Source organism: Pseudopipra pipra, chromosome 1, assembly GCF_036250125.1.
Source record: "Pseudopipra pipra isolate bDixPip1 chromosome 1, bDixPip1.hap1, whole genome shotgun sequence".
Classification (NCBI taxonomy): domain Eukaryota; kingdom Metazoa; phylum Chordata; class Aves; order Passeriformes; family Pipridae; genus Pseudopipra; species Pseudopipra pipra.
Window position 1 is genome coordinate 106,783,590 of NC_087549.1, and position 23,162 is coordinate 106,806,751.

Genomic DNA, 23,162 nt, shown 5'->3' on the forward strand with positions numbered 1-23,162 from the left:
GAAAAAAAGTTTCTAGATATCAGGGAGCAATTAAGAACCTGAACAAAGAACTCTGCAGGGTGGACAAATATCCTTGTAACTACAAAGCTATAAAACAGCTCAAATCATTGGTATCTTTCCAACTTCAATGGGAATTTCTTAAATGAAAATTGTAGAAAAGTGTTGCATGCTTCTAACTATTACATAAAATGAAGTCTCAGTGAGCTCAAGTGCAATGCCCATTCACAGCAAAAGCGGTTGGCACCTAGCTAATACTAGGAATGAATTTGAATAGCTGTTCTTTTGCTGCCTCCTCTTTTCTGCTTATAACAGCTGAAGAGTTCTAGTATAGGGGAATTAGGAACAGAGGAGGTGCTGATAAGCTGTGGTTTGTCAGAGTTTCCTGATCCCTTGAAGCTTGAACATTCAGGGACTCAGAAAATTTGAGATTTTCCTGCAAGATACAGAAAAAAAAAGCTTAATTAAGCTCTGAGGCTGAGCTACTGCACTTATCTATACCTTGCCTGTGGGGTTAGTATGTGCAGTCACTGGGAGCCTGTGTGACTGATAAAAAGCTTTTAACTAGAGACAAACTTTTTTCCTTTACTCTAATTTCAAACTACAGGAACATTCTGGACTTAATGGCAAGGGTTCATGTTTCTGAACTCTCAAAGTTGTGAAGTCTTCTGATGCTACCCCAAGTCTAGAAAAACTCCTGTGCTTCTGGGAATTTTATTTTTATTTAAATGAAAGCTAATTTGTAGCCTTGCTTGCAGAAGAGAAAATGTGAAAGCATTAGGAGACTTTTTTCAAATACATTTCTTAGACCTGTTTTGTGCTTGGTTTAAGGTTTTATTTAATTCTGAGTACATGATTTTTCACTGAAGTGTTGAAGTAAGTACTGAGTGTAGAACAACCCTAGTCACAGGTTTTTTCAAAATTTTGGTAGTGATTCTTCCTAAGATTTGACTTTGAACTCATTCACTCTGCAGAAAGAAAGTAAAAATAATAAAATTTGCATACATTCGTCTCTACTGAGAGATTTGAGTCCTGCCTCGGGTGAACACTATAGCAGTTCTATTAGAAGCCGGTGGCATTACAAGTGCTTTAAATCAGTTTACAGCAGACCAAAATCAGGCATATCTTACATGCCCGTATTTAATTACTTTTGAAATCTTACAATAAAAGAACAGCAAATTTTGAAATAAGGAGATTGCGATGTTTAAGTAAGGGAAGCAATGCTCACTTGACTGTGGCATGATAATCACTTAAGCTTTTATGGTTTCATAGTTTATTCTAACTGTATAACAACCTGCCCTTGTCCTTGCTTGAGCCAACTTTTCCTGAGTAAACAATCACATACCAGTACCCTATTTCAAATTCTCTCATGGGCCTAATATGAGAAAGGAAAATTGGATCTAATTTTAAAACCCGTTGCCAATCTTCTATTGCTCTGTATACTCTCACTCATGCGTGAGGGTTATAAAACACGCTGATCTGAGGGGTACTTTTTAACAGTACTGATGAAAGTATATAATTAAGTGTGCAAAATGCTAAACGTTGCCAACATTCTTCATTCTTGCACAGTCACTTCTGCACACATATAACCTATTTGGGATATAATAGTCCCAGACTTCCACTGATGTTTTAGGTAGGCAATGTAAGCCAAACATGTAGGTGTCTTCCAGTCTAAATGCAAATGAGAATAAAATTCTGTATTTGGCTAATGACAAGGATGCCCATCTTGTCTGGGAAATATTTAAGCACATGAACACAGTACAGTGCTCAGGGAACCTCAGAGAGGACTATTAGCTTGTGCAGAGATATCTGTCAAATCTGTGAAGGTAACTTGGTCAACTCATTCTTGAATACGTGTCCTCTGAACATTCTGGATGGGAATGCATGCAGTTTCACACTCACCTTAGTGTATTTGTATTTCTTTGGGCATGCATAGCCTGAAAGCTGGACTACCCTTCTTTGGAAAATTATTGACTTTTCTGCCTGGGGGAGGAAAGGCCATAGGTACATCCCTTGACTGGCAAATGGCTGTGCACAGCAGAATGAAATAAGGATAGTAAATGCAGAGCTTCTTCAAATATACTGCCTGCATTGTCCAAACTAGCAGGATAGTTGTTTCATTATAAAACCAATACTGTATTTCACAGCTTAGTTTTCTTTCTCTGGCAGAAGCAGTGTTTTGAAATTTAATTAGCTTCATGTGGCACTGTAGAAATGGATGGCAAATCAATAATGGATGCCATTTCAGTCACCTTGTGGTGTTGTAATTCTCTGTGTTTTGCTACACTAATTAGGTCTGACTTCAGTGAGAAGTGTTTCAGGAGCAAGGGGGTGAATTATTGCTGACTTCCTGGCTGTCACAGGGGAGACGAAGTAATCTCAGAACAGAATAACCTCGGTGATTTCAAGAAGTGGTAACTTAACATTCAAGAAGAAGAGAGAAGATCTCACATTCTGATGGTGAAGTTGTACAGTGATTTTTGGGCTCAGTCACCCCATAGCTTAGGCTTCAGCTGAAAGAGCTTCAGAAACCATAAACAGGATTTAACTCATAGTTGGCATCTAATGACTTAATTGCTCTTATTTTCATATTCCCCTAGAGACTGAGAGTTTCTTGCAAATAGGTATTTCCTTCATTTGAACCCAGGGCTCCTCTGAAACCTGAGTGAGTTGTGGGTGAGAGTTGTACACGTGGGATGGGCCCCAGGTTCTGACCCCTCACTACTCCCAAAGTCACTGTGGAGGAACAGTTCAGGAAGCAGAATGCAGTTTGCTTCTGTGTAGCAAACACAAACACTGTTAACTGGAGGCAATGGCTGCTCCTTGTCCATTCATCTGACTCAAGGAGTTTATTGGGACACACTGTGAAGAAAGCTGGTGTCTCCCTCTCCAGGAACAAGCTGTTTTTGAAGGTGGAAGAGAGGCATCCTCCCAGGATGTCTTGCCTCTCCTCTCCAACAGCATGCTTTCAGCTGCATCATAAAGAAAATGGGTAGAACGGGAATAGAATTTAGGGAGAGCAAGTGCTCTGAGGCCAGTAAGTCAGTGTGACGGACCAGTGCCATGCTTTTTTGGGAAAGCATGTGAACTCCTTCCCTTTATATTAATGTGAATTATGGTTCCCAATCATCATTGCTTCTAACATAAACAGTTTCTAATATAAACCATTCTGGCTGCTTACCACAGACAGCCTGAGCAACATGGAAAATTTCAGTTGTTACCTCACAGTCACCCAGAGAATAGCAGCAGTGATTGAAATTATTTTGCAGTGGTTAGAATAATGCTGAGTGAAACGTGATACAGGGTTATTGCACTTCAGAGAAGGTAAATATGAAGTAGATGCAGAGCTGGCTTTCCTTTTACCTGGCCTCTACTTGTGGGCTCTTGGAGTTGTCAAACCCCTAAATTTGTGTGGCTGATAGCTTGATAGCTTCTGTGCCTCACCTAATGCCCTTCTCAGCCTTATATAAAATTGGGAGATGGAGGGGAGGGTTGAAGGATGAGAGGATTGCTGATATGGCACAAGACAGCAGTCAAAACTGCATATAAACTCTTTTTCTGCCAAATTCGAGAAATTTAAGTATATTAAATATATTTACTGAGTTCACTAGCCTTGTACTGCCATTTAACAGCTGTTCCTGTAATGGCTTAACAGGCTGCTTAAATACTATTAGAGTATGAATAATACTCTAAGTTCCCTCATGCTTGAATACAAAGGATATATTCTCCAATGAATACAACTTTCAACAGCACATTTATGCTGTCATACCTGAAAGTGAAGACCAATAGAAGCATTCATTAGGGCTATCAAGTTTATTGTCTGTCAGAAACCATCTGTAGTGTGGTTTGTTTTCTGGTTGGGATCTACTTTCTTTGCTCAAAAATTGCCATTTAAACGCTAAAGTCAATTTTATTGTTCAGGTGGTTCAAGGTCTGCCAGTGGCTTCCAGGTTCACTTGGCAACAGCACACCCAAAACCAGGAGCCTTGCATCATTTTTTAAGTAGAAAAAGTAGTAATTATAACTGGCTTATTTATTGCAGCTGCAGAAACTGAAGCGATCACTCTCCTTCAAGACGAAAAGCTTGCGGAGTAAAAGTGCAGACAATTTCTTCCAGAGGACTAATAGTGATGTGAAACTGCAAGTAGACTTGATGCCTGAGGTGAGCACAAGCACTGGACAGCTCCCCAACTCAGAGAGCCAAGCATCTTCTCCCACCAGAGCCCAACAGCTATCAGAAAACAACAAGACTCACATCTTCCAGGAGCACATCTTCAAAAAACCCACCTTCTGCGATGTCTGCAACCATATGATTGTTGGTAAGAAAAAATATTTTAAATCTGTGTGGGTGTCCATGCTAGAACTTGCAGGATGACCTTTCCATAGCTTCTGTGAGCCCAGATGTTTACTTGAGAATATTCATGCATAGAGACTTATGTCACATCTGCCACAGGTTAACACAAGTTCTATATTTGTTGACAGATATCTTGCCTTGTAGACATATACTGTTGTCACAAATTACAGGTGAGGGATTGAACTGCAGTCAAATTTCTCTGTCATTCAGGTTATATTGAGTACCAAGCACAAGCTCTCTTGTATGTTACACTAGAAGCAGCAGAAATCCATCTTGCAAATTTGTGTCTGCTATCCTCATTTTTTTCCACAGCAGTAATTCTAACTCTCCTAATCCTTGTGTCTGCTGTATTGCCCCCAGTACCCTTTCACTGTGGTGACCATACCTACCTCCTCCAGCTATCTCACTGTCATCTAACTGACAAGAAGTAACATCTGCTGGGTGAGAGGCTTTGATCTGCTTGTGTGTGTGTGTGTTGGCTGTCTAGGACACGCGTTTTGGGAGACCAGGTCAACAGAACAAATATAACAGCTGAATTTACACTGCAGACTTTCTTGGGATCCTTCTGCCTGATACTTGTGCACAAAATCTCACACTAATTTTATACCTTTGAAAGATAGGCCTGTCTGCTCTCTGAAACTGTCCATGAGTATGTAAGTTCCTGCCAGGGACTGACTAAGTGACACAGAGGAACTAATTTTATTATTCTCTCTAGTGTGCAGAGAAAAACTCCATACTGTGCCCTGCTTGTAAGGTAATTTTCAGTGCAGTGTGAAGACTTAAAAAGCCAGCTTCATTCAGTTCAACTGTGGGGCTGTACAAGGACAGATCAGGAAAGAAGTGCAAGTGGCTGGAGGTGTAGAACATGCATGGTCACCACTGTGGGAAGCTGCAGGAGTTGCTAATCAGAAATCTGATCCTAGAAATTCACATCCTTGTGGCTAGGGTGTTGTGCATATGGTTTGGTTTTCTTGCCTACTAATTATCTAGTTGTCCCAGAACAGTAGATCAGGAATGAATTCAGTGGCAGTTTACACATGTGAAAGTCAGTGACACAATTTCCAAGTTTTAAGGCAGGACAAGAAGTTAAAAACTGGTTTAGCTTCATGTAGAAGCAGTGTAGATCTTTTAGTACAAAATATTGTCTGTAATTTGTCTAGCTTACTGTAAGAAATTTATATCCCTTGGCATGGAAGTCACTGCCTTTCAGCTAACAGTATGGTAAGTTCTTGAAAGATGCTGATGGGGTTGCTCAACATTTTTCAGATGAGGGTGCTCAGTGGAACACTCCCCATTTTGTGTGAGGAACTCATGTTCTTTGGAAAAGGCAGCTGTCTACAGAACATTAAATCTGATGCAAGACAATCATGCTTCCATAAATTAAATCATATCCTCTCTGCACCACAGCTCTACTAAATCCAAGGAAATTGAGGAATTTTCATCTTAAGTTTTTGGTATTATTTTCCACTCTTTTAAGTTTTTTTCTACTTGAAGTGGTAAAATAAATAAAAGAGAGAAGGAGTAAAGCATCGGTATCAGGGAACTTCACAGTCCAGAGATTGAAAGGAAGTCTAGAAGACTAGTTACTTGAAATAACTTTATAAATGGAAACATGCCCAGAACTTGTCTCCTGTTGTAATGTGGATGGATGTTCTATCAAAGCTTAGTTTCACAAATACATACTGCAAATATAAGTTCTTTGCATTTCTGGCAGCTTCTTGTGAAGTTGTATGGAGATTAGTATAGTCACAAATCTGCACAACTCAGCAATAGTGTTTCAAAATACTTCTGCTCAAGATGGATTATTACTGGCAGCAAACTTTGCAGGGAGTAAATCCAGTTCATAAACACCCATGCCCCTCTCCTTTGCTGGGCAATCTGTGTCCGCCTGGAATAGGAAAGTCCTGAAGCATAGCTCCAAGCTTCAAAACATCAGCTTTAACCCCACCTGCCTTCTGAACTTTTTCTTCTATCCTCTGAGGGTTTTGTTTTTCTGTTCTGTATCTCAGCCACTTCATTAGCAAAAGAAGCATTTTATAATTGCTGAAGAAGCTAATGCGACCTATTTTGTCTGGTGGCAGTCTGAGTCAGGTGAATTGTTCTGACCTCCTCCAGCTCATCTTTGCTTGGAGGTAAGGCAGGAAAGATGTTAGGAGTTTTACCTTATAATGCCTTAAAGTCTAGATGCCCTGATTCTCATAGACAGACGTCTTCTCTATTCCTGTACTCTTCTCTTTGATCCTTACTGCAGTCATGCCTGGTTTTGTTGTATTGTATTTTAAACAGCATGGGAGATCTAGATGCTACTGTCTGCAGTTCAATTAATCCGTATAAGTTATGCAGTTGTTGGTTATGGGAAGGTGAAGCGAAGCAGGCAGCTTTTCAGGAAACCCTGTCAAAGCATGCTCTCAAAAGCAGACTGAAAAAACTTCACTTCTGTTCTGGAACTCTGAATTTACACTTGTAACATGAAGCCTATTTATCCTCTCTATGTGCATTTTTCGTGGGCAGCGACATTTAAGAGTAATGAGTCTATGGCTCTAAATTCCTTATTGATGAGAATAAACGCAAAGACAGACACATGTTTTGAAGACTGGAGGAAGGAGTCCAGGAAAATCCAGTTTTGACTTTAGATGGTTTTAATTTTGCCACCAAGAATGATGCCAGGTTCACCTTAAATGGCTCTCTGATCTATGGACTAAGCAGCTCTGGTACAGGGCAGCGTGATGAACTGTGCATAGCATGAACTTGCAGCGCACGCTTCAATCTCACTCACATGGCAGAATCTGTCTGTAGCTTCAGAGTGAACAGGACACTGAGAGCAGAGGCAGCAGGCTCCCCATGCTGCTCTTTTCACAGCGAAATGGAAGTCTGTGAAGCTTTATCTTCCTACAAAAAAATATGTTCATCATCTCTCCTTGACTGTTGGGCCAAATATTGCCCTTGGGATGCAGCCCATATGCCTGTTTGTTCATTTGACAGAAGTACAGTCAGAAGATAAAGGCCAAATACATGTAATTGTTTTCAGCATTCAGAGGATGATGTTTACTATGATCAGTATAATGTAAACCTGCTCTTTCAAACGTTTTTATGCATCCCAGAGTGCAGTGCAACATATTCAAAAGAAACCCTGTTTATTGATTTGATTTCAAAAAAGAAAGAAACAGTATTAATAGTATGCTTCATACCTCATGTTGAAGGCAGGAGTCAAAGTGTAACTACTATCTGTACAAGACTGGGACTCAATTTCCACTTGAAAAATTTGATATAGAAGCAGTAATTTTCTCTCAAATGAAATAAGGAAGGAAATTTCAAATTCAAGGGATGTTTGAAGAGTGCACAAAGGATCCATTTTATGATAATGGGGGCTTCTTACGGTGTCAAATACTCCAACAAAATCATCCGTTCTAATAATTAATTCAACAGTAATAATTCACGTAATTTCAGAAGCAAACCAATAGTGTCTTGGAGCAGACTCTGTACTCCCTTCTCCCACTCAGTTTTGCTGCTGTGAGTGCTCAGTGTTCATTAGTTTAGGACTGAGGTTTCAGCTCCATGGTAGATTATATATTTTCCTAAACATATCCACCCTCGAACATCCTCTCACGGCATGTTTCTTAGAAAACTATTAATTTACTGTTCCTAGTAGTAATATTTATTGCTATTTTAATATCTAACCTCAGCAAGGGAAAATTTTGAAAATCAAAGGACCTATGGAATGTATCACTAGATCATCATTTAGAAGACACTGGTTTTTTGTTGGTTTTTTTTTTTTTTTTTTACATCACAGTGAAAAGAAAATCAAGTCAGAATGCCTCTGAGTTGATTCATGTTTCTGCCATTTTCTGTGTTTACCAAGAATGTGGTAAGCTTTGGCAATGGCAAATAAAGGGAGGCAAAACTACCTAGCACCACCGAAGGTAGATACTATTAAATTAATGTTGCATCAGATTATAGTCTAAAACTATGCTGATCAGAAGTAAGTTCTTAGTTGTCTTCAGTCTCTGATGTGTCATCAAGCATCTCTGTGATACTTTACTATTGAACAAAATATGTCAGTACTCTACAGTTGAAAAACATTGTGTTTTTTTTAAAAAAAACTCCATCTGTAGACTTCTCAACATTTTACTCATTTGCAGATCATTTCCTGTGCTGATTCACATGGAAAAAATGTTATTTTCCACACATTCCAAGCATATGACATGAAATTAATGTATTCCCATCTAAGTCAAATATAAGCAATGCAGCAAAAAAATAAGGAACTTTGCTTTTGAAAATAGATTACTTTAAAGTAAATCCTTTAAAGTTGTGTTTTAAAGAAATAGCCGCTCATTTATGACAACATCATTGTATGTTTATTTGTGTGTCAGAAGTGTACTTAGCTATTTCATTCCATTCTTAACCTTAGCTCTGGCACAGGATTTTATCCAAACACCTGTTTCATTGACACCTGTTAGAGTATGTTTGACTGGAAAGACATTTTAGAGGGCCACAAACTTTCAGAAAGACCAGACAAAATTGTGTTCTGCAGTATCCAATAATTGTCAAAACCAGGTCCTTCTGGATCATGCCATCACTGGCTTAGGTACCTGAGATGTATGCACTTACAGATGCTCTCAGGGTAATCAGTTTTCTGGTTTGGATGCAGATTCTCTAGACCTTTGCAACTTTGGAGGTAAATAGCTCAGTAGCTGTCTTCTCAAGGAACTAATCAGGTTAGTTAGAGAAACCTGTAGAAAATAAACAAGCAAGTAAAAAAATAAAACCAAAATATAACTCTAGCATAGACTTTCAGTCTATTAATCAATAGACTTAAGCAGTGAAATTGTGCTGTCCCTTCATCATTGACTCACTCCTACCACCGTCTGTTCTGGTTTAGCCAGTCATTCTGGAGTTTCAAACAACCAAAGAAGTACCATGAATAATTCTTTCTCGGTACGTCTTTTAAAAGCAGCCTGTATTTCTTTATTTCACTGTGCAGTTGTGGCTACTAGAACTTTCAACCACTTTTATCCCCAAAGCTATGCTGGAACATCCTCCATAAAATTAAGCTCAAGGCTGATAATTTGGCCCAGCTTTTCAAATGCTGGAATAAAGGAAAAAAAGAGGTCTAGATTGGAGCCTTGGTCCCCCTTTTTCATTAGTTGCTGTATCCGAACCTCTCCTCTTAGACTATCAGCAAGTGTGACTAATAAGTACTGGAAAAACTCCATCGTTTGAGGAAGTGTTTATATAACTGTAATTTATGTGGATGTTTATTAAATATAGCAAAATTTCACAGGAACTATGACACAGTACTTTCTGCCTCCAGTCTGATCAGCTCCCTCATAAAGAATATGCTTGACTTTTTTTAAGCTTGCTGCCTCACTTCATTAAGTAGGAATTCTGTTTTGATCCAAGCCTGCCTGTATTCAGTATTACCCAGGTAGACAAAGATGCCATAAACACTCACAGATTGATCACCACTGCTTGGCAGCTAGACAGTGTAGAAACACTCTTAGAAGCATGGCTATAACTGAAGCTGTTTTTCCAAGGCTGTGGTAGTTTGGAGGACTCTTTGGACAGAGCTCTTAAAAAGAAAAAAAAAAAAAAAAAAAAAAAAAACGAAAACCAAAATAAATGCATTTTTATTGATCTTGGAGGATGAAGGACAAAAATAATGTTGTTCATTCAGTCTTCACCCTGCCCCCCACTCTTCCCAGTCTCTCTAGCATGTTCCAACCCACATGACCTTGGGGGAAGAGACTTGTGTTGCCACTGCATCAGTATGGGAGTTGTCCCCTCTAGAGAAGGGTAAAGAGCCACCAGTGAGGAGGAGATACCTGTGGAGCAGCTTGTGGCAGCAGCTTCATGTCCATCTCTCCAATGGGCTTGTGCAGTCCCAGCTGAGCCTTCCCACATCTATTTTCCAGATGATACACTGTTACTATTATGGTATAAAATTGTGAGTCTGAATGTTGTTTATTATTAAGAGTTTCCCTGTGAAGAGAAGTTTTCCAAAGCAGCTGAATCCAGCCTCCTTTTGTTTTGATTGTGAGGAAAAATCATGAAATCGTGCCCAACCAATCTAAAGCCTTCTACTCTGGCTGAGTAGGTGAGGGGAGAGCAGTGAGTGTTTTCTACCTTGACTTCAGCAAGGCTTTTGACGCTGTCTCCCATAACATCCTCATAGGCAAACTCGAAAAGTATGGGTTAGATGAGTGGGTGTTGATATGAATCAAGAGCTGGCTGAATGGCAGGTCTCAGAGGGTTGTGATCAGTGACACAGAGTCTAGTTGGAGGCACATAGCTAGCAGTGTTCTCCAGAGATGGGTACTAGGTCCAGTCTTGAGCAACTTATTCATCAATGACCTAGATGAAGGGACAGAATGCATCCTCAGCAAGATATCTGACAATACAAACCTAGGAGGAATGGCTGATACCCCAGAGTGCTGTGCTGCCATCCAGAGAGTCCTAGACAGGCTGAAGACTTGTGTGGAGGGGAGGCTCATGACATTGAACAAAGGCAAGTGCAGGGAAAGAATAACTCCCTACACCAGTACAGACTGGGGGCTGATCTGATGGAAAGCACCTCTGCGGAGAAGGACCTGGGGGTCCTGGTGGACAACAAACCATCCATGAGCCAGCAGTGTGCCCCTGTGGCCAAGAAGGCCAGTGGTATCCTGGGGTGCATTAGGAAGAGCACTGCCAGCAGGTTGAGGGATATGATCCTGCCTCTCTATTCAGACCTGATGAGGCCTCACCTGGAGTGCTGTGTCCAGTTCTGGGCTCCTGGGGACAGGAGAGACATGGAGCTCCTGGAGTCGGACCAGCAGAGGGCAAAAAGGTGACTAAGGAACTGGAGCATTTCCTTTACAAGGAAAGGCAGAGAGACCTGGGCCTGTTAAGCCTGGATAAGAGATGACAGAGGACACAACATCAATCTGTGGGAGTATCTGGAGTGAGATTTTCAAGAAGATGAAGCCAGGCCCAGTGAAATGACAAGGGCCAATGGGCATAAACTGAAACATAGAAAGATCTATCTGCAGATAAGGAAGAACTTCTTTACTGTGAGGTTGACACCACTGTAACAGTTGCCCAGAGAAGATGTGGAGCTTCCTATTATGAAGGTATTCAAAGCCCATCTGGCCATAATCCTGTGCAACCTGCTCTAGGCGAACCTACTTTACCAGGGGATTGGACTGGATTATCTCCAAATGTCCCTGCCAATCCCAGTCATTCTGTGATTCTTCGAAAAAGGGCTGTTGTGTAAACTTTTCAATGACAGGTACCAGTATATATTACTAAGTGATCCATAGTCTCTGTCTCTCCCTCCTCCTTTCCTTCACTAAATTTACTCCTGGATTTAGGAGACTTAGGTTCTTGCTTCAGTTGACGATGACAAACGGCTCTGGCGCCTAAATTTTCTAGCACTTTTGAGAATCAGTGTAAGAATTGCTTAAGTCATCTCTGACCTGCTGTACTACGGTGTAGGGCAAGCAAAAACATTATATTTTGTTAATATGTATCCGCAAAAAATTGGTGCAAAATAATAATTTTACCCTATTAGCTTGAAATTGAACTTGGCTTCTCCTACAAGATATTTCCTGAGTTAATAAATCTCCCTAAGTGTCAACCTTCCCACTTTTGAGGGAAACCCTGTAAGAAGGTAGCAAAAGCCTTCTGGAAATATGAATTTAAGTTCATCAAACTGTACAGTGACTAAACCATTAGTTATAGACTAGTCAGGTATAGGTAATGTCATCTAGACTCTCCAAAATTTCCAAACAGATGAACAGATGGAAAGAGGTAGAAACATGTATGGTATATGCAGTATAGGTGTGCTCCATCTGCTGATACTCCTATTTTTGATAAACATGACAAAAAGTATCCAATTCATACTGCCCCACATTTCTAGAGAAGCTACAGAGTGCCACACATTATCCTTTCTTTACATTATTATTTTTCTTTGGTAACAAAGAGTTAAACATACTTTAAAGCAAATATTGAAAAGTAAATGCTTAGTTTATTTACCCTCTGGGAGGGCTTCCTCCTCTGAGATGAGGCAAGAATGTTATCAGTAAATTGGATAATCAGGAACTGCTTAGCTGAGAAAAGAGGATGGAAATATATTTTAAATTCTAATTTGTCCTTGAACAGCATCAAACATGTTTCACACTTGTTACTAGATAATTTTCAAGCTTACTGTAATTTTGGGGAAATTGCTATTAATATGATACTGCAATTAATCCTCAGTCAAAAGAGACTTTAAAAATGTTGACCAACATTTGCTGTTTAATTAGATGAAAAACAATAAAAATTTCCAGCACATCTACAATCAGTATTTTACTGTGATGTTAGCCATGATGATTTTTAACCAAAAACTACATGAAAACCCACTAAATACTCTAGTGTGTAGTGGCCATCACTCTTGAAATCAGCCTTAGTGAAGAAAATAATTGTAAGCTTAAGGTTTTTTTGAAGGCCTCTGGATGAAGCAGAATACAAGGGTTTTTTATGTCCTTCTACATACTTTTTCTGAGCTCATATGGGACATCAGGTGTTTACAGATAAGTAAATCAAATGCACCTTCATTAAAGCTGACCTTCTTGTAAAAACATTATTTTTCTATTTAGAGTCTTTGTCTACCGGAGTGCCACTGTTATGTGTATAATTACATTGCCACATAGTGACTAAAGCACTAACTGGTAGCAAAATTACTAGAAGCTTCACCTTACCGTGAGTTGCAGAAGCCTTAACATGAGGCAATTAGCAGAAATGCTTTTGCAAGAAATAGAGCACTGCCATCATGTAGAGTAAAATGCCTACCCACAGTTGCTCGTCGCTGTCCTTAATATAGAAGGATGTTTCAGAGAGCAATGGTCCTGGTGGCTCACATGGAGCATCATGTGTTTTTCTGCTTTGGTAATAGGAATGTAACTGCAACTTCACAAATTACCTTCTCTAAACTGCCAAATTTTTAGTTTTCCAGGTATACATGACCTATAACTGTTTTGCTCTTTGACATAAGTTTATCTTACATACTGAAGGATGCTGTAGACACCTGGATCCTGACTTCTAATTCTGAAGACTTGCTCAGTTGAAAATTACATTGTGGTGGTTTGCATGCAATTACATGCAATTGAAAATTGTGATTACATTGCAGTTTCCTTTATAACAAGGAGGGAGTGATCTTGAAAATCTTGGAATAGTTTGTTTTGACCACTAGATTATTTCCTGTTTAATAGAAGCGTTGGAAGCAAGAAAGAAAGATGGGGGTGAGGGGGAGGGAAGAAAAAAAAAGTAGTTATGTCTTCCCTCCACTTCCTGCAACAATTTCATTTTCACAGCCAAGAGAGGAAGTGGCATACGGCTGGTATAATCACTGAGCCAACACGAACTACAACATCATAGTCAGTATGTTCCTGTTTGGCTTCCTGGAAATCACAAAAGAATGCTATAGATTTAATGCACACAGGACAATCCCTCCAAATGACGATTGGGTGTATTTATGGGGGGACTTTTATTTGCAGTGCTAATATTGCCTGTTTTTCTAGCTGCACCTCTCAGAAGTGTAGCAACCTTTCATATCCTAAGATCTGTGGCATATCAAACTCTCCAGACAGAGTTTATTCTGTCCCAGGTCTTTTTTTTTTTTTTTCTTGTGAAGCATGGGGAAGAATTCTTAACACTGCTGATTGCTTACAGTGGTCCATCATCAATGAGCTTGACTAGGCTGCTTAGGGGTGTTCTCCAAGGGCAACAAACTCTTTGTTAGCTGAAAAAAACACTTAAGACATTGATGGGATTTGAGCGTGTCTATCACAGATGCTATTTCAAAATGCCCCATCTGAAAATTTAGACTGATTCTTAATCAAAGAATCCAAAATTACGTTGAGCTCTTGCCAAGGGAGAGATAACATAAAATCCAGTGTGTGGAGGATCTGGATACCAGATTTTATTGAAGAAACAATGACAATACAGATTTTATCCTGTTTAATTTTTCTCACACTCCTTCCGTCCCCACCAGCATTTCATTCCTGAAGTCTCCTTTTCCCTGCAGAGGGGTCACTACTAGCCTATGCAAGTTGAGCAGGAGGGTGTTGTTCCTTTTGTGATGCTCCTTGCAATTACTCTTCTCAGGTGCCTCTGGCCAGAGTCCCTGGCTTTGATGTCCATGGCTTCCTTATCTCCAGGGTCTTCCCCCGTTTCCCAGACCTCAACCCAGGGCAGGATCTTCAACTTCTTTCTGGGCCCCCTTCTGCTTTCTGAGACTACTTCTTCCTTTCAAGAACTCACCTCTTGGCACCAGTGCTTCTTTCTGGAAACCATGTTCCCAGTTCCTAAAGTCTAAATAATGTATGTGCATAAGAACAGCACATGACCAGCCTTTTAACCAGTGGGTTGGTCTCCTGTCTCTCTATTAATTGGAGGCTTTGGGATGCATCACTTTTGTTTAGTCCAAGTGTTATCAACATTTCCAAGCAGCCAATAGTGGTTGCAGCTTGCAGGTAGCAGTCTCCTGCCTCAGAATTTGGGAGTTCAATTTCACCCATGCAGTTATACACAATTATCTGCTGCCTGTTTGTGTTCATAATTCCAGCTCTTTTTTGCCTGTGACAGCTCCTAAATCTTAGTATCTGTTAGTAACATCCAGCTGTGTGCCAGTACCTTCAGACACATTGATCTGGTTTTTTTCTCTTCTCCCCTCCAAATCATGCCTTTAGACATCCCAACAACAGCTCCTTTTGCGCTGGAAGCCATTTTGCTAAAAGCAAGGTTGTCTCATGGGTTTTGCTGGACTTTTGTTATATGTTATGTCATTATACACAGTACAACAGATAGATATAGCTGCCAAACCTATTGCTACCCCTTATTGGTTTACTTATCTCTGATAGTGGTAGCACATTTATGGTCAATGTTAATTAAGGTTTTTGGACAGCAAAAAACATAATCATGCTGGTGCAAACCACATGTGTAGATGAGAAAAGCTATGGCTTGAATTGGCTTTGCTTGTTCCTACTAGAATCAAGGGCGAAGTCAGATTATGCAAATACTTTCTAACCATGGACAATTTATGAGTTATGCATTGAATTATTCCTGTTGATAGACAAAATCTTAGAAAGCAAATTTTTCATGGGTTTGATTTAATGATTTAAATATTTAGAAATAGATATTCCAGCTTAATATCTGTATTTTTTCACTCCTCAGATTGATCCTGAGGCAGATAATGTTCTTTTTGCTTTGCTGAACTACATAAACTTCTGTACAACAATTTGACAGAAGTTTTCATATTCATTTCAACAATAATTGGTGCCCCATAGAAGTGTATCTGCAGGTGCTTTCTGAACTGCTATGTGTCAAATAATAAATTCTCCCAGGCTGTAACAGTGAAGGCTGAGATCGCCTCTTTGAGCAGATGACAGTAGTAAATAAAGCATTTTTACTGCCCAGCCTCTGTGATTTCACTGGGGGAAAAAATTAAAACAAACCAAAAAGAAACATACCTGCATTTGGTGAGAAAGGTTTCATTTGAATGTTTTTCCATTGGTTGGACATTAGGAAGAATTTCTTCACAGAAACAGTGATTAGATATTGGAATGGGCTGACCAGGGAAGTTGTGGGTGGAGTCACTATGCCTGGAGGTGCACTTAGTGCCATGGTCGAGTTAACAAAGTGGTGTTCGGTCTTGGGTTGAACTCAAAGATCTTAGAGTTCTTTTCCAACCTAATTAATTTTATGATTCTATGATTCTGTATTTCCCACGTGGAAAAGAAACTGAAACACACTTTGTTATAAAATGCAATCGTACAAAAACACATTGTGACTTAATGTAGAAATAAATTCTCTGAAAACTGATCCCAACACACTGTTATAACTACCCAGTTACTTATGATGAATTATCTCTAGTTCGAGCAAATCAAGATGTCAATTACCCTGTAGCTTCTGATGAAATCCTCCTCAGCTACGTGTGATCCAAGGTAAGAAATGGCTTTGGAGCAGAAACATCTGTGTGTGGCCAGATCCTGACGAGCCACTAGATTTAGGTGGAAGCTCCAATTCCCATCTCTATCACTAGTTACTGTGAAATGGGCAAAACAGGGAGAGAGAGGAATTACGGTCACAGTAAGTCACACTTCAGCATTTCATGTGCAAGGCTCATCGCCACAGGCACTGCCAGTCAGTTTGTGCTAACACAGACCGGCAACAACACTGAGGCACTGCGCTGATGAGGGAGTGTTTTTGGTGCAGGAAGGAAGAGCCAAAACCCTCAGTAAGCTTGAAACGGCAAAGGCTAGAGAGCAACGGGTATTTATTTATCAGGGGCACTTTTTTTTCTGTTTGTTTCTTTTTTCTTTTTTTTTTTTAACTAAACCTTTCATAGTTCTAATTGATTGTCCTGATCTTCTGGTAAATAGAAGCCTCTCATTTCAAGCCCACTGATGATGATGAAGCCATGTAAGCAATAGGCAATGTTAAAAATCCATTAAGAGACCAGTGAGGATATTAAATCCCTTTGCTGAGGACAGATTGTTCTTTTGTTTGCTGTGTAATTCTTTTCCCATATTTTCAGCAAGCTCATAGCCCTGCTCTTCATTTCACATCATAATTTTTGTTCAGATATTGGGTTTGTGTTTTCCAGCTCCTCTATAATGGTACAAGGCCCTTGAAAGACAAAAGTTTTGGCATATATAAGTGGCCCTACAAAATTCAACTGCTCTTTCAAACCATTTCAAAACACAGAAAAAAATGTCTGCACCTGGATGACCTTGCATTTCAACATATGTAAGAACACAGGTGCAAATAACCTGAGCCTGCCAACAGAGATCATTTGAAATCTTTCATCATCTTCATCTCAAGAGTTTACTAATATTACTGAGATCAAGTAATATTGGTCTGGTTTACTAATATTACTGACACCAAGCCATTGGTCTCTGCTTGTCCTCAACTGGGACAGCACACCAAGTTTAATTTCTCCATGTTCCCTTGTCCTGTTCAGCTCTGCTACCATCATCATCTCTGAAGCAGTTCAGCATCACCTCCCATAGGCAAGTCTATGCCCAACTGTTCTAAGCTATTTGCCTTCTCAGCAAAGCAACCCAGTGCAAAGACCTACAAGCACAGGCTCATTGGTCCAGAAAATTGTCCAGGAAAGTAGGCATTGATATACCAGTGCCAGTTTGTTCAGAGCAAAGAAGGTTAGATAAGACCGATCATGATCAGTGTCTAGAGAACTGGGACTTTTTCTTTCAGTAATAGCTGTTAGTTTATTTACCATGGCGTTCCAGCATCTTAATTAACATTTAGATGATCAAAAACCTGAGATGATATTTTAAGAAGTATGGAGGTGGATATTTCCTTTCAGGGACAGACTTTTATAGCAAAGCTGCTGAATATGTGAAAAGTGCTGTGCAAAGAAAAAACCTCTTGTGGCCAAATTTTTAAAAGACTTTATTTTAGCAGGGATATTTTTCATCTCTATAACAGTCTTGCAGAAAAACCTGCCTATTACTGCCTCATTTTTTTCTCAGCATGTCATTTCTAAAGAAAACTATGTCACTAGGAAGTCAGTTCTAATTTTATGCACTGTTTTGTTGCCTGCCTACATGCAAGGCAACTTTTATTGCTATTTGAACATTGGATATTGTTATGGAGAAACTGGGATAGGCATTCAAATGGACCCGTACCTCTCAGTGACATATAATCTAAAATTTATTAATTTGAAAGGATAGGTACCATGATTGGATATCAAGTCTTATTCTACAGAACATAAATATATAAGTTCCAGCTTCTCTCTACACCCCATTTGGTTTAGATTGACATAAGGTGGACTCAGGGGAACAGGACACTTCAGCCAATCAAGGCATCAGGTTCAGACCTGGCAGCTTGGTCCCAAATGCAGGTGTTCCTCCTCTAGTTCCAACATGTTGTTGGAGATCCCTGGACAGTGTACTGCCATCCCAAGAAACTATTGACTTAACCCACCCAAAACTCTGTACATTTTAAACTGGCACATTTAACTGTAAAAAACCCAAACCCACAACCTAATTAAAAAAAAAATCCATTACTAAAGAGTAAAACCTCTGAAGTCAATACCATGCTGCTATTATTTATGAAAAATTGCTTAAGTAAGATTTTTGCCTAGTTTTCTCTTTGTTTTTTAGATATTTTTGTTCTATACATCTGTTATTCATGCGTAGAGTGCCTTTGCCATAGTGTTCGAATGAGATAAGACTATCTAGTCAGGTCAAAAGAGAAGAGTACTCGTAAGTTCAATTTCATCTTCTTACAAAAGAAAAATTAATACTTTTGGATAGTCAAAATGACAATGCCAAGAACTGCCATAATATATTTTCTGTGGCTCAGTTAGGAACAATATGCAGCAGACCAAAAAATTATTATGTCCTCTTTTTGTTGCTTTTTTAAACAATCCATCTAGTCCTGTATTTAACAGTGGAATGTGCAATGGTAGGATTGTTAATAGTACTGATAATTTTATGTGAGGTGAATATTTGTGTGTAAGTCAATGTACCTGGCAACTCTGTGCCCATCAGTTTGAATTATCAGTCCGGCATCAGACAGCTGTAACTTCCAGCGCTCAGCCATCTAGGCTGCAGGAATCTGGGTTTGGACTTTGGTCTATAGCTCACCTGATGACCAGATGAGGATCTGTGCCTCTGTCCTCTCCACAATGTCATCTGAGGCAAGTGATGGGGTAGCATCAGTTAAGAAAAAGAAGCAGAAGGGTGCCAGGTATTAGGACAGAGAAAAGGGGTAGTTCCCAAGGTGGCAGGAGGCACTCAGGGAGGCTAAAGGAAGAAAAGTGCCCAGCTCATCCTTATAAACCTAATGATTTGAGGGAATTAGGGTCAAGATTTTCAACTTTAAAGATGTGGATGTCCTGTGTAGAAAATGCCATTCTCTCATCTACTCACAGTTCTTGACTGAGAGAGAACAGGGGAAGGAGGAGGGCAAGCATTTGTCCAGCAGCAGCCAGCCACAGGGGCAGGAAGTAGCCATAGAGGAATTTTTAAAAATAGTCATCCCTTTCAGCATCAGAGCTTTTACAAAAAACAATTTATTAAAAATGGAGAAGGGGGCATGAGAGGAGGGTGCACAAAGGCTTAGAGATGACCGCAGGGGCACCAGTACCATTTCAAGGATTTCCTCCTTCTAAGGTGACATTCTAAACTCTTTACTGCTACAAGACTGGCTCAGCTCGCTTAAAATTCTCCATTTCCCATAAATTTTGGCATGGATGCAGCTTCCTGGTGACAATTGTAAATACATTTGGGGAGAAAGGGGCAAGGCACTCATTATTTTTATCATTCTCCCACAGCAGAAGTTGAAGTATTACGGAAAATATGTAATTTAAAATGTATTTATTTTTGTAAGTTTTAAATAAAAACAATTTCTGACTGGCATGTTCTTCTCAGCTGAAATGATAAAAAATAATGGTTGGGTCATAGCTAGATTAGCTGGAGGTGACAGTCTCTCTGTGTCTCTTTCTCTTCCTCTTTCTTTTATAGACCTGAATCTTTTTATGCTCTCTTTTTTTTTCTCCACTTTAGCATAAGTGCCTAGTATAGTTACCTTTATACAGTCAGTGTAACATCATGTTGTTACCCACATATGCAGTTTTCTTTGAAATTTCTCCGGACTGTAGAGCTTGTTCTCCCTCTCTACCTATTAATCCTATGTTGAGTCTTGGAACAACAGGCAAAAAGCATCAGCCAGCAGTGATGTGACCATAGCTGTGCTGGCCCAGAGGATGATACAGGTCCGCTTCACATGTGCGTGACAAGCAAATTCTCATTTGCATTCCTTGGAATAAATGTCACTTTCCTGAAACGCACAGTAGTTACTAAATTGTTTTTATAGGAGACACAAAGAGTTGGAATCTAATTCTGCCCTGTTTCCTTTGCTCATCTCTGCCTCCAAATATTTCCATTCAGGCTGACTCCAAAAAAGGCTTAGATTTAAAAAAGTGATGCAGTGTGTCCTTTTAGTTGTATTTAAGGTCATATTATCAGAACAGTTTAAGTTTCAGTTTTCCATGACTGTTCTGGAAAACCTAGCCACTGGTTTAGCTATTCAAATGGGAGCTGACCCAGTCATAGAGTATTTCTATCAAGGTGTTATTAAACATGACCTGATTCTGAAAACGCATTCTCAAAATGCATCCTTCCAGTGCTATATGCCTGGATACATTAGCTGGTATCTGAGGAAAATGACTCATTTGTAAGTTTATTTAAGAGCTACTCAAGTATTCTGACATGAAATTTCCTCATTTGCTTTACGTGAAATATAGTTTCTTTTGTCAGTTTTGGGGTTTTTTTGTTTGCAAAAGGAATACCAGCCTTTACAGACTATGAGGTAATTGATACATTAATTAATAGGACACAGAGGACATTTGTGCAAATTTCTTTGTATTTTTTCCCTATATGACTTTCATGACTACATTTACAGTTATGTTCATGAACACTCTAAGCCAGCTAAACATATGTAGTACTTTCCATTCTAAATCCCCAGTTTTAGAGTTTGCAATTTTTACAACTTAAACATCATCATCTGGACCAAAATAGTATTAGTGAAACCTCTGACAGTTTTACTCCTTAGTCTCTCAAATGAGAGACTTCCCATACAAGTTGTGGCAACAGACAAAGACAGTGAGCCCATTGGAAAGCTCGTGGGGCTAATAATCACTTTGCATTTGGAATAAGGCTAGTGTGGTACTCAGGAGATGTTGCTTATGGAAAGTATACTGACCAAGGAAAGTAAAAAAAAAATATTGAATAGAGTTGCCTATTCATCAAGTGTTGTCTGCCCTGTTCAGTGAATGAAATAGTGTTCCTTGAATAAAAATAGTGGCAACCACATCCCTAGATTGTAATCAAAAAGTGACTGAGCAGAACTTTGTTCTAGCCTGCTCTGTATTTAACAATTGCCTAAAGTCACCACAGCGGGGGTCTTTGGAGAAGAGGGTAGGAGGAGTGATTACTTTTTGAAGGTAATAGCAAAGAATCCATCAAAGCTCTTAGCCTACTTCCCCTTTGAATGAAAACCAGAGAAAAAGTAGCTAGGTTGCTCCAAGTTTATTTAATTGCTAAGCCTTTGCTTCCTGTATTTCTGATCCACCACAAACTAAAATTATTCCAGGTGGGCTAAGACATATCAGTGAGTACTATACCAGTATCTTCCAGCTTTCCTTTAAGGTTGGCATAGGGGAATATCTGCTGCTTGGAATAAACTATAGGCTGCAATCAAGCTGTCAGCTGTTTAGGGAGGCAGGAATCAAACTAGAGATTGATGGTCAGGTTTGCAGGTCATCAGAGTGTGTTCAGCCAAAGACCCTGAGGAGAGTGTTTTCGTATCCTAGACTTCACTAGCTGGAACACTGCACCTTCCAGACATTGCTGTAACCATCTCAAATGTGAATTCTCTCCTTATGCTTCCCCTTCCCCATGCTTCAATCTACAGAAAGATTAAACCGGTGGGGATAAGCACACCACAGAGAGGTTTTCGACTGGTACCCTGTGGCAGTGCAGTGAAATAATACAAATTCTCCTTAAATAGTCTGCCATATTGTGTTGTTGTTGCTATTGCTATAATTATTACTATCTTTGTCAGTGTCAAAATTTTTTTACTTTTATGAGTCATAAATACCAGTTATTTTCTACTATTTAATGTATGTTCAGGCAAAATTCCTAACTTTCTTATTCTCTCTGGGGGAGTTTATTGGCAAATAATGTTTCAGCATATTGCTATATCCTATGCCACTACTTTAGGCATAATGAAATAACTCTCTTATGCTGGTGCATGACCATAGAACTCTCACTGTACTTACTCAGCTTTAAATAACTTCCTTGCAAAATCCATGTTCTGCCTTCTTTTTCACTATTCCAAACTACCAGGATGCCTTTCAAAACCAGTCCCATTCAGGCTTATGCAAAGCCAACAAGCTTGCTTAAATGGGAGGCCAGAAATAGATGCAACAGATCAAACCCTGGTCTCATTTGCACCTATATCAAATATGACCTCTTCTCCTAGATGTGAGCTGTGATTGTGCCTCAGTTCTGAAGCTCAGGAACTTTTGGATCAGATACACTACTGATATATAGTTGTCTAATCCCTGGCATGCAGTTTTGAAATAGCTTGGCCATAGTTCTCTGATGTGGTTTGATTTAGTGTAATGGGGATAAAACTGAAGAAGAAAGAATTATCATGTAGAAAAAAGATGTGTCTTGTAAAAATGCCATTTTCAGAGCTTGAGATATGGTGGTTAAGCATAAGTACAGAATAAATGACTCTGTGCCCCTTAGTTATTCCTCAGTGGCAGGCAGGGAGATACATGAAAATTCTTTTCCAAGCTAGTCGCACAGCAAACCAAGAAGTTAGAAATGAGAATTAGTTGAAGATCAAAATTTTGGTAGTTATAGGGAATTTCATTTTGATTTACAAAGACTTCTTCTAGACTTAAGTGTGTGACTGAAATGCTTTTCCTCTCTTTGAAGCCACTACTTAGCTACCCACATGTAAAATATGGCATTCAACAACAGAGATATAGTGTTGTTCTTTTGTAATCATCTTACAGAGTTTCACATGACCACCAATTTCTGTTCTGGAGAATATTGGGGTTTGATTTTTGAAAGCAGCACAGATATTTTACATTCACTTTGCACATCATTAGGGTGCACAATTGTATTGACAAATGTGTATCTTCTCTGATCACATGGTTATAACATGTAAGGAGCAATATCCACCCTGTAATATTAACACTAAAATGGCTAGAAGAGCATAACAGGAGAAAGAACTGTCTGCCTTTTCACAG

General features: G+C 39.4%; 1 protein-coding gene across 1 annotated transcript in view; it reads left to right on the forward strand.

Moving 5' to 3' along the window:
- The window catches only part of STAC (SH3 and cysteine rich domain), a 73,848-nt gene that overhangs the window by 20,244 nt on the left and 30,442 nt on the right, over positions 1 to 23,162 (forward strand). Inside the window, exon 2 of the mRNA XM_064669774.1 lies at positions 4,040 to 4,316. Coding sequence (XP_064525844.1) covers positions 4,040 to 4,316 — 277 coding nt within the window. The remainder of the gene's footprint in view (positions 1 to 4,039; positions 4,317 to 23,162) is intronic.